A 15,993-nucleotide genomic window follows, 5' to 3' on the forward strand; every position below is an offset into this window, starting at 1 on the left:
ATCTGGGAGGCGGAGGTTGCAGTGAGCCACTGCACTCCAGCCTGGGCAACAGAATGAGACTTTGTCTCAATAAAAGAAAAAAGAAATGGAAATTAAGACAAGCTAAAATCTTGGTGATCTTTATTTGACTGCCTTTGTTCCTCAAAATCATTTTTTAAAAACACCTGATATTTCACCTTATATTTGTTATATTTGCTGCATCATCTTTAAATATATGATTCAGATAATGCTCATTGAATTTCTACTTTTAAGATTATTGTTACCAAGGGGCAACAACTTAAATAAAGCATGTATGTCATTGAAAATGATGTTTTCCAGATATAGCGCCTCCCAGCGTCCAGTCAGAAAGGTTTAAAACAGTTGATAAAAACTCAAAAGTCATTGGTGCCAACTTGTACTTCTTGCAGCTTTGTCTAATCAATATCATTTTCCAGCCCTTGCACTCATAAGTGCAGACTTCATTTCTTCTTCCCTCTTTTTTTATTTTCTGAAGAAAGTAAAAGAGCCAAATTGAGATCGTTTCTCTTCCTCTTCATGTGTTTCTTTGTAATCTTTGATTGGGTGTGTATTTTAAGCTAAACGAAGCCTCTCTCTCCATGTGAGGGCGTCAGCCATATGGAACACCGTTAAGAGGGTTTTAGGAGTTACGCATGGGTAAATGCCTTATCAGCACATTGCAGGATTTAGGAATGTGCAGAATTCCAGGGTGGATTTGGGATCCAGAGAGCTGGCCATATCCTGGATTCTGCAGCATTTAGAAGCCCCTCTCTAAACAACTGTCAGCCAGTCTTCCTGCTTCACACGGCAAGCACAGTCTCCATGTTGTCACCATTCACTGACCACCTGCAAATCTTACAGCTAACAAGATTCATAGCAACTCATAGCAAAATGCTTCTCCTTTCTTAGTATTTTTTTGTTTGCTTGCTTTACTCTGTTCTTGCAAGTCGGATAACCTTAGATTCTCAAAAACAAGTAATGTTCTTGGGTCTGTCCGATTAGTTTGTTCATAAGAACGTGATTGCTACTACTGTTATTGATGTTTGCTGAAAACGTGGCATGTGTCCTGCACTATCCCTGCCTTTCAAAATCAGGTGGTAAACAAGTGAGAACATGCCTGTTTCTCGTAGAATTTATTCTAGTTTGAGAGAGACTGAAAACCGGAAACAACCCTGACGGTTTAAGGCAGGAAATACTTGCCATGAAGCAAATAAAACTGGGTACTAAAAAAGCAGGAGTGAGATGATGAGGGCCACATCTGGATGTATTTGAGGGCTCGGTGACATTTGAAGGGTGAAGTGGCCTGCAAGACAGAGCAGGTTCTGCCATGAGAAGATCCAGGCAGAAGGCCTGCAACGGCAAAGGCCTTGAGGCAGGAAAAGGCTTGGAGTGTCTGAGGACAGAAGGCAAGGCAAGACCAGGGAGTATGTGAGCAGGCAGAGTGGTAGGTGGGGCAAAATCAGGCAGTGCCTTACGGGCCATGGTGGGAAAACCTGGTTTGACTCTAAGGGCAGTGAAGGCCAATTGAAGATTCTAGAACACTTGGCTTTTTGAGGCTCTTTCCTCTGGCTACTGGTGACAAACAGATGGAGGTAGGATAGGCATAGGAGCAGTAGTCCCCCTAGGGAGCGAGGTTGTCAGCCGGGCCTTGGTGAACCTGGCCCCAGCGGAGGCCGTGGGGATGAGGAGGTGGTGGGAATGCCCTGTCAGGTGGCCGGGGTTGGCTCTGGGGGATAAAGGAAAGGGAAGAAGCAAGAATGACTCTCAGGATTTTGACTAGAAAAACCTGTGAGCTCACGTTACCCTAGCCCTCTTCCCAATATCATCTCATTTAATTCTCCCAGCAACTCTGAGCTCAGTGCTGCTGCATCCACATTTTCACAGAGGAAGAAGCTGAGGCATAGAAAATTTAAATAACTGAGTCTTTCAACTCATAAGCCACAGAGCAGGGACCGGAGCCCAGCACCATCTGATAAGAAACCCCTCTGCCTCCCAGAGACGCTGTGCCTCGGCCATTTAAGACAGGCCAGAGGGTGCCAGAAATAATGTCAGATGATTTTTCTATGTAGTTTTAAGAAACTATTTGAAGATTGGTAGGATATATGAAGCAAATACTAGATACGAGTACAAACGCATAAAATACATTTTATTAAACATTTAATTACTGTTCAAATGTTATAAAAAATCCTCCTTAACTCTGGTGGGAATATAAAATGGTTCCATCATTTTGGAAAACTGGCAGTTTCTTGTGAAGTTAAATGAACACCCACCCTATGACTCAGCAATCCTCCTGGGTCTCTGTCCAAGAGAGATGAAACATGCCCACAAAAAGACCCGTGCAACAATGATCGTATCACCCGGCTTGTAACACCCTCAAACAATCAACAAACAAGTGCCACCCACGGCCATGTGGATAACAAATCACAGCACATTCACAGGATGGAATACTACACAGCAATGAAAAGGAATGCATCACCACACATGAACGAACCTCACGCACATTATGTTGAATAAAAGAAGGTAGGCACTAAAGCATCCTATATGGTTTTATTTATTTGAAGTTGGAGAACAGTAAAAACAGTTATCCATGGTGGTAGAAGGTGAGGGGTTGACTAGAAAGAGGCACAGGAAACTTTGTGGAAGGCAGAGACACTGTGCATCTGGATTGCATTGAGGAATACATAAAAATACGTATGTACGGTTCTTTCTAGAGATGAATGAGCAGTTAATCAGGATAGTAACAATACAGGCCTAGGAAGAGCCTTCAAATCCTCTTTGAAGATTCTGGCGCGCTGACAGACGATGCTGGGAAATGCCACCAGGTGGCGCTGCGTCCGCTGACGCTTTATTACCGGGAGAAAATTTAGTTACCAAGCCACGTGGAAGACAGAAGCCCCGCTGGTGTTCTTCCTAGTTCCCCCACCCCTATTTCGACCCCCCACACCTACACACACTCCACCTCTTTTTTGTCCTGAGTAGCCTCCTCTCTTTTCCCACCTGGACATCTGCCAAACCATCCGCCAAGCCTGGTATTACTAGGAAGTGATTCACCCTGTCATTTTGGAGACCTAACTAGCAGGTGGACAGTGACTCATTTTTTTTTTTTTAAATTCTGTTTGGTGTTGTATGTCAGGTTTCGTTGGTGCTGGAAAGCCATTTGAGTGTTTTAGGAAAAGAGCAATATAATAAAGTTTAAGTCTGGGAAAAGCAGTACAGAGGCTTGACAGAGCAGAAAAATAAAGCTAACTGGGGTTCTTTATTTTTTTCTTTTTATTTCTTTTGGGCTTTTTCATTTTCCCAGCGGGCAAACTGGAAACAGTGAAATGGGCATTCACCTGGCCACTGAGTTTTGTCTTATACTTCACTGTACCCAACTGCAACAAGCCGCGCTGGGAGAAATGGTTCATGGTGACGTTTGCTTCCTCCACGCTATGGATCGCAGCCTTCTCCTACATGATGGTGTGGATGGTGAGTGCAGTCGGGACCCTATGGCACTGTTAAATCTCTGTAGAGGAAAAAGCGGGGAATACGAGTCAGGGTTTCAGTCCATACCTGTACCAGTCAACTATTGCTACAATAAACTGCACAATGAACCACTCCTAAGCTCGGTAGTTTAGAATGGCAGGCATCTATTCTCCTGCTCACACGTCTTCAGGTTGGCTGTGGATTGATTAATCTTAGCTGCGACCTTCTATGCAGTTCTGTTTCGGGCTTCAGGGTGGCCATTTTGATTTAGGCAGAGGTGGGGTCCATGTCTACTCCATGTGTCTGCTCATTTTCTCTGGGCCAGAGGCTACCTGGGGTATGCTCTTCTCACAGTGCATCGTTAGAATGCAAGAGAGCACGTGGGAACACGAGATGCCTCCAGGGTCTTCGCCTGGCACTGACTTACCATCACGTCCACCCATGTTTTGCTGGCCAAGCCCCACATCAGGGGCGTGGGGGAAATGTACTCTATCTGCTCCAGTGGGAAGAACAGCCATATCACAGGACAAACGACATGGAGGAAAGGCACAAAGAATTGGGAAATGATGGTCAGTCCCTATCTGGGTCTTAGTTTCTTCAACCAGACAATGAGGCGTTGCATTAGATGATCACACAAGGGTCCCTTCTGGGGCTAAAATACTGAGTCAGTGATTGACATTGGTTGATTGACATTGACTGACAGTTGATTGACATTGATTCAGTAGCTTTGACATTAACAAAGTCATTTTAGGAAACCTAGCCTTCCAGACTGCATTACCCATTTATGGCTATACTTTTTAACTGGGGAGCAAATCTAAATCATTAGAATTGGACAGAAATTAGAAGGCATGGCAAAATGATGCAAATCCAATTAGTCTTGCCTTGAGTGTTAGAGAGAATGCAGTATAAATGTTGGAGAATTAAACTCAAGAGCTAAAAAGAAGGTTGTGCACAAAAGAGGACCTGAAAAAGATATTTTTGCAGGACCAAAAATACCCAGAACAATTTCGTTACGTGGATAGCAAATTTGTAAACCTGACACAACTAATTCATAATCACCTCTTCCATCAATATCACAAACTTTTTTTTTTAAACCCAAGTTTTATAGCCAGGAAGTTTTCCCTCATTCTGCATTCTCTGATGTTTTAATTTGACACATACACCAAGTGCCACCTCCTACCTGGGTTTGGGGGGCAGTGTTGGCTGTTCCTGACCTCAAGGTGCTATGTGATTTTCTGACCTGACTCATCTGAGGTTCAACCTCCTGTTTGCTTACTTTCCCTCCAGCGGAGGTTCTAAGTCCCCATCAATGGCCAGTAGTAAGGGAGAGAACCAGGAGAGGCTGGAGGCCTAGTCCCAGGCACCTGAGCAGTCCCTCTCCTGAACTCCAGACCCAGCCACAAACATGATAATGAAAATGATGAGCTGCAGAGTCCTACAGGGACTGAGCTGAGGGTTAAAAAGGAGAAACAAGGGTTTAGCCAGGATGCCGGTAGCTCCATTTGCTCCAGAGCAACAAAATAGAAACAGCGTGTGTTTCTGCAGCTTCCTTTTCTCCGTGGAGACTGGGAGTCAGAAAGCCCTGCGGCCACCCCAGCTGAAATTCTGTTCAGTTCTGCCCAGTACGGAACAGAAATGAGCTGCATTCTCTGGTTTGAAAGGAGGCAAGGCAGGCATCTCCATGGATTTCACTCACATCCCCGCAGCCTTTGAACAGGGAAGGAGCGATTGTGGCCCTTGGAGTGAAGTCAGGGTTCCGGGTGTAGGTATCTCTTTGAAGGGCTGGCCCAGAAGGAACTGTGAGAAGAATGTGCTCCTTACAACATGTGGTTTGCATTTCCTGTAATTTTATGGAAAGTCCGGGAGATCAAGTGGCATCCTAAAGTGACCTAATAGTTTCTGCTCAAGCAAGTGTCTTCTCCTTGGGCCCACGTGCAGGGAACGTGTCTCTTTTTCCACTTACCTCTTTTTTCGCCACTAGCTCCCTCATCATGTCCATCAACTGCTTTTTTTTTAAGCATTCTTACATTTGCCTTTTCTAAATTTGCATAAACTTAAACAGTCTAAGTGCAATTTGTTACATGGATATATTGCATAATGGAAGTGACGAAGTCCTGACTTCAAGTGTATCCATGACCCAGATAATGTGCGTCGTACCCATTGAGTAATTTCTCATCATGCACCTCACTTCGTTCCATGCACCCCACTTCATTCCATGCCGAATTTAAACTGGGGCGGCCTCTGGGCTTTCTGACTTTCAATCTCCAGGGAGGAAAGTGAGATGCAGAAACACAACATTTGGGCCCCTGACCTTTCTGAGGCCCCGCTGCCTATCATTCCACACCCCACGTCCAAGTGTACACATTATGAGCACCCACTTATGAGTGAGAACATGTACAGTTTGACTTTCTGTGTCTGAGATGTTTCACTTAAGATAATAGTCCCCAGGTCCATCCATGTTGCTGCAAAGACATAATTTCATTCTTTTTGTGGCTGAATAGTATTCCATGAAGCTATTATGGTAAAGAAGATGTTGGCAAGGACAGCAAATTACTACCAAGCTTCAAGAAATAGAGGAAAGAAAATGCTAGTTACAGCTTTTCCTTTTCTTTTTTTTAAATTTTATTTATTTACTATTATTGTTAGACTGGGTCTCACTCTGCTGCCCAGGCTGGAGTACAGTGGTGCTATCTCAGCCCATCGTAGCCTGAACCTCCTTGGCTCAAGCATCCTCCTGCCTTAGACTCTCAAGGAGCTGGGACCACGGGCATGTCCGGCTAATTTTAATTTTTTGTAGAGACAAGGTCTCATATGTTGTCCAGCCTCGTCTCAAAGTTTTGAACTTAAGCAATCCTCTCACCTTGGCCTCCCAAAGTGATAGGATTATAGGCATGAGCCACTGCGCCCAGCCTTAGAGTTATGCCTTTCCGACAAGTATGGGTGTTGTCAAACCCAGCCCCTTCGCAATTCTTCTAAATTCCCACTGCACATGCCCCCTAATATGGATGCTCAAATTCCAAGCAAAGCATCCATCCATTCTGGGAGTTCAATATTTGAATTCTATTTCCTCCCTCTCAAACTACCCGCCTCACCTGAAAGGAGCAACTGAAAAGGCCAGAGTTTTGTCGGAAAGCATGGCCTGTAGCAGCACTGTGCCCTGACCTGCAGCCCTGGCCACCACCCATGTAGTGTTCATCGCTTTGTGTTGATACAGAAAGCAGACATTGCACCCCACAGAGGCAGCCCAGACTGTAGCCTATTGTGAGTCTCCATGAGAGGAACCATGGGCAGGTGGGGCTCGAGGTAACCCTCGGCTCACCACCTCTTCCTGCTCCTTCTAGGTCACAATCATCGGTTACACCCTGGGGATTCCCGATGTCATCATGGGGATCACCTTCCTGGCTGCCGGGACCAGCGTGCCTGACTGCATGGCCAGCCTCATTGTGGCTAGACAAGGTGAGACTTCCCCTGGCAATGGGAAGGAGGGAAGGAGGAAGAGAGGGAGGAAGGGAGGGAAGGAGGGAGGGAGGGAAGGAAGGCAGGAGGGAGAAGAGAAAGGAGAGAGGGAGAAGAGAAGGAAGGAGGGAGGGAGAGAAGAAAGGAAGGAGGAAGGAAAGGAAGGAAGGAAAGAAGGAAGGAAGGAAAAGAGGGAAGGCAGAGAAAAAAGGAAGGAAGGAAGGACTGCTCTACCTGCGGGATCCACCTGGCAATTAACAGGATTTGGAAGGAGGGAGGGTGATATCATGTTGGTTGCAAGTTTTCCTGAGATCAGAAGAACAGAGGAATGATCCAGAAGGTCCTACGCTTGAGGAAAGCAAAGGCATTTCCCAGGTAGCACCCACAGCCCCTTCTGGAGGCTGTATCACCATCCTTCCCTTATGAAAAGTAGTAGGAAATAAACTAATAGCTAACCTTTACTGAGTAAAGCATCGTAGATGTACTTACCTTATTTGATTTAAACAACAGCTCTGTGAGGTAAATACAATTATATCCCCATTGTACGGATAAGAAAACTGAGGCTTAGAGAGGACAGACCCCATCGCTAAGGCTGACACACGTGCAGTGCCCTCTCAGTGACAGTTGCCAGAGGTCAGTTTTCAGAGTGTGACAGATCCTTCCCAGATGCCCACAGCTCACAGCTCACCTTCCCAGACGCCCCAGATGGCCAGGCCCTTCCACAGCACGCATTCTGACACATCGGCCTGATTTATGCTGGAGGTCATTTGTTTCAAACAAATGTGTTGTGGAGCTACAAAACTTATCTCACGGTCCTCACAAAGCTTTACTGATGTCTACACTCCTGGTCAGTTACTCCAAAGAAGGCCTGGAGGCGGTGCAGGGAGGTTGGAAGATGACCCAGTGTGCAGGTGTGAGCTTGGGAGTCACTTTCTAGAATGGTTGACCTTATTCCTTTCCATAAGGGTATCTCAAAATCCCTAGAATCTTGAAACTGTCTGTATTAGGGCATCTGACATTGCTGTAAAGAAATACCTGAGGCTGAGTAATTTATCAGAAAAGAGGTCTAACTGGCTGACGGTTCTGCAGGCTGTGCAGGAAGCGTGGCAGCCTCCACTGGGCTTCCAGGGAGGTGAACGGGGAGCAGGCATGTCTCACATGGCAGGAGCAAGGAGTGGGGAGGTGCTACACATGTTTAAACAACCAGATCTCACGAGATCTCACTCACTATCACAAAGCTAGTGATGGTGGCTTTGTGATAGTGAGTGGGGGATGGTGCACCAGGAGGATGCTGTTACACCATTCATAAGAAACCACCCCCAGAATCCAATCACCTCCCGCCAAGCCCCACCCCCAACGCTGGGAACTACAATCCCGCATGAGATTTTGTGGGGACACAGCCGCAGAGCATATCACTGTATTTGGTTTTCTGAATCACTTATATTCAATCAGTGATCATATTTGAAGTATGATTCAAATAGAACGTGTGTTTCTGTGTTTTGCAATTGGTGTCATCCTTTCACATAGGTAATGGCCTGGAAAAGAGCTTGCAAAACCACCCTCTGGCTGTGAGATTGAAGGTTTGGGAGAGTCCCATGTGGGGTCCCTGCACTCCCCTGGGTTCACTGCCCTCACTTGAGTGACCTCTTGTCCCTGCAGGGATGGGGGACATGGCCGTGTCCAACTCCATTGGGAGCAACGTGTTTGACATCCTGATCGGCCTCGGTCTCCCCTGGGCCCTGCAGACCCTGGCTGTGGATTACGGATCCTACGTAAGTGGTTTTCTCCAGGACTTCTGAAATCCAGGGCTACGTGGACTCTGTTTCAACAGCCTTGGCCACAGGGCTTTTGTCTCGGGGCAAAAGAGGCATAAGAAATCGTAATACCGACGGGAAAACAAATTCTCCTTGTCAAAGGCCTTCCTCAGTCAGGCTTGCAGGGACATTCAGGACTTTAGAGCAGGGGTCAGCAAACTTTTTCTGTCAAGGGGCAAATACTAAATATTTTAGGCTTTGTGGGCCAGAGGATGCTTATACAGCTCTTCAGCTCTGCTGCTGTAGCAGAAAGACAGCCATAGACAACAAATAACCAAATAGACGTGGCTGTTTCCATACAGCTTTGCTAATAGAAACTGAAATTTGAATTTTATATCATTTTTATATGGCGTGATATATTTACACTTCTTTTGATTTTTTTTTTTTTTTTGAGACAGAGTTTCGGTCTTGTTACCCAGGCTGGAGTGCAATGGCGTGATCTTGGCTCACCGCAACCTCCGCCTCCTGGATTCAGGCAATTCTCCTGTCTCAGCCTCCTGAGTAGCTGGGATTACAGGCACGCGCCACCATGCCCAGCTAATTTTTTGTAGTTTTAGTAGAGACGGGGTTTCACCATGTTGACGAGGATGGTCTCGATCTCTTGACCTCGTGATCCACCCGCCTCGGCCTCCCAAAGTGCTGGGATTATAGGCATGAGCCACCGCGCCCGGCCTTGATTTTTGTTCCAACCATTTTAATATGTAAAAAACATTCTTCATTCATGGACTATGCAGAAACAATTGGTGGGCCAAATTTGACGCATGGACCATAAGTTGCCAACCCCTACTCTGGTGTACTTGAACTTGCTTCACCTTATTACAGGCTAAGTGATTCATGTCAGAGAGACACTGGAAAGATGCCAACCAGGTTGGCCGCTGAAAGGGTATCACCCACTGGGGGGTCACAGAATTCCAAATAATGCTGAGTGCTGCAGCCCAGAGGGCGAGACTTTTGCAATCAGACTCTTGTGAATTGACTCACATCAGCCAAATTCACAAGAGTTTGATGTCTAGGATAGAATGTCAGCAGATGGTAGTAACAGATGGTAAGATATATAAGGGCTGTGCAGAAAGCATATGCTTATTTTGGATGATACGTTCTCTATATTCCTGGAGAAATGTCTTATGTGGGAGTTATTTTGGGGCATCCTATGACCATCCTCTAGTTCAGTGATTCATCAGGAGTACTCACAGATTCCATTCATGGCCAAGGTTTATTATAGCACAAGATATGCAATAAGAGCAGCTGGAAAGTGAAATGCATCAGAAGAAGCCCAGAGGGGTCACCTGCAGGCTTCCAATTCCTTCCCTAACGGGTCAAACAGGACGTGCTTTCTCCCTAGCCGTGAATAAGCATGAGATGTCTCTGTCCAGGGAAGTCCACTGGAGGCTGAGGCTTTTGGGGAGGGCTAGTCAGGTAGGCACATTTCTGCTGCATGAACAGGCATGATGCCTGAATCTCAGAACCCAGCATAGATACCAGGCAGACATTATAAAGTTTGCTAAATGATCCTGACAAGTTGGTACAGCGTGGCCTATTGCTTCTGGTGTACAAACCAAGGCCATCAATTGCAACATCCAAAGGGTCACATTCTCAGGGGTTGGCCAAAGGTCAGTCGTGGTTCTGGACTCTCCTGGAGACATGCAAGGATTAAATGACCAGACCTGCTGAGTCAACAACTTTCGCACAGAAAGTCAAATCATTGTTTCATTTTTTAGAATAAGTGTTGCTAGCTACTACATTACCAGCAACCCCAAAATTCCGCTGGAGTAGCCCAACAAGGGTTTGGTTTTTTCACTCAAATTCCACTGCAGATGTTCCCATCCTGGCAGCTCCCATGGGCTCTTCCAAGCAGAAACTCAGGGTTTGTGGCATGGTCCATCTGGTGATTCTACCATGTTGAAGTCCGTCTCCCATAGCTACACGGAAAGCAGAGCAGGCAAGGGCATGGAATATTGTGTAGATCATTTTCTGATGAGGCCTGGAAGTAGTGTCTGTTCCAACTGTCCCCATTCCCTGTCCGCATAACTTACATGTACCCACTTAGATGCAAGAAGGATCCAGGTAATTAGTTTAGTGTTGTGCCTGGAAGAGAAGCAGATGGCAGTCAACACTCGGAGTCTACACAGTCATACTGTCTGGTTGAGAGGAGAAACCAAACAAGAAGGATCTGCCGGATAACCTTTTCCCGGGCTGTTGAGTTGCCGTTATCTGATGCATCTGCCCAAACAATGGGGTTTCTCTCTCAACCAGAGCAACAGGTTGAGCTGCCCCTTCTACCCAAGTTGTGCTGGGCATATTGACCAATCCTGGCTCTTTGAGCTCCTTTTTCAGGACCACGTGTGGACCATCTCCCTTTAGTTAACACATCTTTCCTGTACTCAAGCTGAGAGTAAATTATCAATTGTTTAAACTCTCTCATTGAAGTTGTCCTGTTGCTTCCTTAAAATGCAAGTCACTTTGATTCAGTTTTGCCAGCGCTAAAATAATCTCTTGTGGTTTTTCTCCTGTTGGATTATCTGAACCTTTCTTTATTCTTTTTTTCTAATAAAAATAATTCTTATACTTTATAGAAAGTTACGGAAGATTCTGGAGAGGTGTCTACCCAATGGAACTTTTTGTATTAATGGAAATGTCCTGTAGTTGTATTATCTAATGTCGTAGCCACCAGCCGCCTGTGGCTTGATAGTACTTGATATGGGGCTGGTACAGCTGAGGAACTGAGTTTTTAGATTTTGATTTAATTTTAATTATTTTATTTTATTTTTGAGGTGGAGTTTCGCTCTGCCACGTGGAGTGCAATGGCACGATCTCTGCTCACTGCAACCTCCACCTCTCAGGTTCAAGTGATTCTCCTGCCTCAGCCACCCAAGTAGCTGGGATTACAGACGCCTGCCACCACATCCAGCTAATTTTTGTATTTTTAGTACAGACGGGGTTTCACCGTGTTGGCCAGGCTAATCTTGAACTCCTGACCTCTAGTGATCTGCCTGCCTCGGCCTCCCAAAGTGCTGGGATTACAGGCGTGAGCCACCGTGTCTGGCCAATTAGTTTAAATTCATATAGCCACATGTGGCTTGCAGCTGACTGTTGGACACTGCAGCCCTAGAGGATTAAATGAAAATCACCCAGGGTCTAATCCATAGATAACTATTGCTACCATTTCAGCACATATTTTTCTTACTCTAGGTTGCTTTATATAGCTAAGATCATCCTATATAGACAATTTTACACATCGCCTTTTATACTTCCTATTGTATCAAACTTGTTTTTTTTAAATCTAATTGGAAACATCATCTGGGGTCTGATGAACTCATTGGTAGTCCATCTGGTTTATTCCTCAGCCTGTTTAACTTTCCCATTTACCTCTTATCAAAGCTATGAGGAAGTAAAAATCAGACATATCTGAATTTCCACTGTTTTTTGTCCCTCTGTTGAGGACTAGAAGATAGTGGCCAAAAAAATCGGCATCAAAAAGAAGAAAAAAAAATACCTGGGCTCTAAACAACCTGAAAAATTCATCCCTGAATAACATATTTTCACCAGGATGACTCTCCAGTGAGGGAGGGACACGCAGGAGCAGAGAATGAGAAGCTTTCAATGTCCTTCAGATCTATGATGTTATTTTTTATTTTATTTGGATTACAGGGAACAATCATAGAAGGTGAAATTTAAAACTTTCAAAACAAAACTAAAACTCACCACAGAAGCAAACCAGTTTCTCTTACCAACTTTGACATCTTCTTGAGTACACATGGATATCAGACCTGAAATTCCAACTCGATTCGGCACACCGTAGATCATTCCCCTGTTGATCTCCCCTCCTGTCCTCTCCTCCTGACATTCTCCCGACACTCTTTAGAGAACAAAATATTAAACATTATTCTTCTATCAGTAATTCCCAGAGCTGTGAAAGGACACTCTTTCCAGACCTCAACGTCTACTGACATGGTGGCATCATGAAAACAAAAATTCAGGCTTTAGTGGATGTTTGGCCCAAATTCATGTTTTTCATCTGAAGATGACATAATTGGGTCACTCAGGTCATTCTGTTGGAATTGTACAAGAGCCACATTAAGATTTGAAATTGAAGATCTCCTTTATCCTTGAAGTCAAGGGGAAAATGCAGAAGAAACCACTCTTGCTTAGTATAATCAATAGCCAGGTCATACAAGAGTCCTCTTGGGGGAAACTTGGTTAGGAAGACCCTGGAGAAGGGTGTGTCATGTTGTGTTTCCATCCAACTGCTGCTGTTTCTGTAATCAGTGCAAAAAACAAACAAACAAAAATATCATTTTATTCCAGGGATGCAAACATTCAATGTAGACCACTCTTTTGAAAGTAGAAATTCAGCAGTATAATCTATAAACAGTTTATGAACCCCAGAGAAATCAAGGAGATTCCATTTGATATATAGCATGAGGTAGGGATTCAATTTCATTATTTGGCACATAGATATATAGTTGTTTCAGCACCTTCTGTTGAAAACGAGATTTCATTTTGAGCTTTAAAAGTTCAATGGAAAAATTTCTGGCTAGCTTATTTTTTAGTAATAATCACAACCTAGGAACCACCAGAAAGCCATGATTTGGTTAAAGCTGTGAATGTTGCATTTCATAAGTAATGCTAACTTCCACTATTTGGAAACATTTTTATCCTGAGTCAAGACTAAAATGTAAATGAACAAGAAACAGGGACAGATCAACCTGGCAAACTGAATCAGGGGAGTGAGAGTCATAAATAAGCCCCAGATCCTAGTGGCATGGTTTAATGATCTGCTTTCTCCTTAGTCTACTCAAGTAGTTTGCCCCCTTCCTTGAGAGGGCATTCAATGAGGGAAGAATCCGCATGAACAGAAGAACCTCAAATGCTCCCCACATCCTAAATCCTCTAATCCTTCTAAGCTCTGCCCAAATACAGCCTCACACTGCACATAATCTCTTTTCCACATCCCACCCACTTTCCTGCTTTATTCACAGTCATCTCTCTCTCCTGAGAGTCTGAGTTTAAGACCTCATCCACGTCGTGTCTGCCATCCACACTGCACCAATTTCCATCTTACAGATAGCAGGACATGTTATTTGTTTAAATAGAGAATAAATTTTATTTTTTCAATTGCACCAGCAAGCAATCTCTTTGAACATCAGTTGCTCCTGAGATCTTTGCCATGTGTCAGCCCAGTTAAATAATTTATATTAATGGTGGTGATCCTGAGTCATCCAAGCAAAAGTTAAGTTATATCTCATATCCTCTAGGATAAGCATCAAGTATATGATCTATTTCACAGTGAAATATTTCATCAAAAACAGTTAAGAAACTGGTCTATAGAGAGGTGGGCTTTAATTTTCCAGAAACATTTGTTGGTACAGACTATGCCTCTTTAACTAATAATCTTAAACCAAAATAGTAACAGTATTTGGCCCAACCAAACTATGCCTTTTGGTTTGCTTGGAAGCTGGAAGTCCCAGAAAATGGCCCTCCGAACCTAGACTAACTTACAGAGGGCCCCCACCAGGAGCTTCTTTCTTTGTCTAGCTTTCAGGTGTCACTATAGATGTTGAACTGGGATTTTCCAAGCCTGGACCAGGTGTCACATCTGGATTCAGCAGTTTTCATCAAAGTGCTTACCTTTACCCCTTGGTCTGAGTCTCCCCTGGACATGTGACCTCCGTGAGGGCAGTGGGAACTGTTTTCATCTTATGCATTTATTATTTCCTCTGTGCCTAGCACAGTGCCTGGCACGTGGAACATGCTCCACAAATATTTGTTGGATGGGTGGATGGATGGATGGAGAGATGGATGGATGGATGGTTAGAGGGATGGGTGGAGAGATGGATGAATTGATGGATGGATGGAGAGATGGATGGATGGATGGATGAATGGATGGATGGATGGATGGATGGAGAGATGGATGGATGAATGGATGGATAGATGGATGGATGGATGGAAAGAGGGATGGAGAGATGGATGGATGGATGGTTAGAGGGATGGATGGAGAGGTGCATGGATAGATGGATGGATGGATGGATGGATGGATGGATGGATGGATGGATGGATGGATGGAGAGATGAATGGATGGATGGATGCATGGATGGATGGATGGTTAGAGGGATGGGTGGAGAGATGGATGAATTGATGGATGGATGAAGAGATGGATGTATGAATGGATGGATGGATGGATGGATGGATGGTTAAAGAGATGAATGGATGGAGAGATGGGTGGAGGGGATGGATGGATGGAGAGATGGATGGATGGATGGATGGAAAGAGGGATGGAGAGATGGATGGATGGATGGATGGATGGATGGATGGATGGATGGAGAGATGGATGGATGAATGGATGGATAGATGGATGGATGGATGGAAAGAGGGATGGAGAGATGGATGGATGGATGGTTAGAGGGATGGATGGAGAGGTGCATGGATAGATGGATGGATGGATGGATGGATGGATGGATGGATGGATGGATCCTAACTTTCAGCATCACTTCCCCTGGGGAGGAACATGTGTGAGCAGAGAAGAATAAAGCAGTAGGGCAACTTGAGAAGAGAGCAGGCAGGCAAGCACAAAAGCAATAAAAATAGCTAGCATTCACTGAGCACCTACTCTGCACCAGGCATTGTAGGGACACTGTATTCTCATGGTCTCATCTAATCCTTTCAACGCCTATATAAGGAAAGGATTATTCTTTCAACCAGGGATTATGCATTCACTATATGCCAGGAACTTGGCAACGCAATAGGGATTCAGAAATGTACAAGGTAGACTAGACCTTCCCTCTTAGAGGATACATTGAGTGGGAAAGGTTAGACAGTGCCTACGTGAACAAATGCATGAATGCACTAACTTTACAGGACAAAAGAATTATGAAGATGACAAGATGAAGTGATATTTTAGAGTGAGGTGCAAGTGTCACTGTGTATTTATTGGACAGAAGATTAAGTTTTGTTTGACGTCAGGAATGACCAGAGCCCGCCATAGGAAGAGAGGGGTGTGTGGAGAGCAGGGGAGCATTCTGAGAAGGAACCGTACTTGCAAAGGCATCGAGGCAGGATGTGTCCTAGAACAGGAGGCAAGCCGGGCAGGGGTAGTGTGGAGTGAGGTGGGCAGGGGTCATATTGAGCCACCAGGACTGGGCACAGGGCTCAGGTTTCATCCTAAATGCAATATAGTTCTTATCTCAATTCTGCAGATTAGGAATCCAAGGTGCAGAGGTTAAATCACACAGCTAGAAAGAAGCAGAGAGGAGTACTTTCCTCA

General features: G+C 44.8%; 1 protein-coding gene across 2 annotated transcripts in view; it reads left to right on the forward strand.

Moving 5' to 3' along the window:
* The window catches only part of SLC24A3 (solute carrier family 24 member 3), a 503,905-nt gene that overhangs the window by 470,005 nt on the left and 17,907 nt on the right, over positions 1–15,993 (forward strand). For both annotated transcript variants that reach the window (XM_032248222.1, XM_032248223.1), the window contains exons 13-15: positions 3,299–3,465; positions 6,804–6,918; positions 8,578–8,690. In XM_032248222.1, coding sequence (XP_032104113.1) covers positions 3,299–3,465; positions 6,804–6,918; positions 8,578–8,690 — 395 coding nt within the window. The remainder of the gene's footprint in view (positions 1–3,298; positions 3,466–6,803; positions 6,919–8,577; positions 8,691–15,993) is intronic.

The sequence above is a fragment of the Sapajus apella genome, unplaced genomic scaffold (genome assembly GCF_009761245.1).
Source record: "Sapajus apella isolate SASKATOON/1434 unplaced genomic scaffold, GSC_monkey_1.0 scaffold65, whole genome shotgun sequence".
NCBI classification, from domain to species: Eukaryota; Metazoa; Chordata; class Mammalia; order Primates; family Cebidae; genus Sapajus; species Sapajus apella.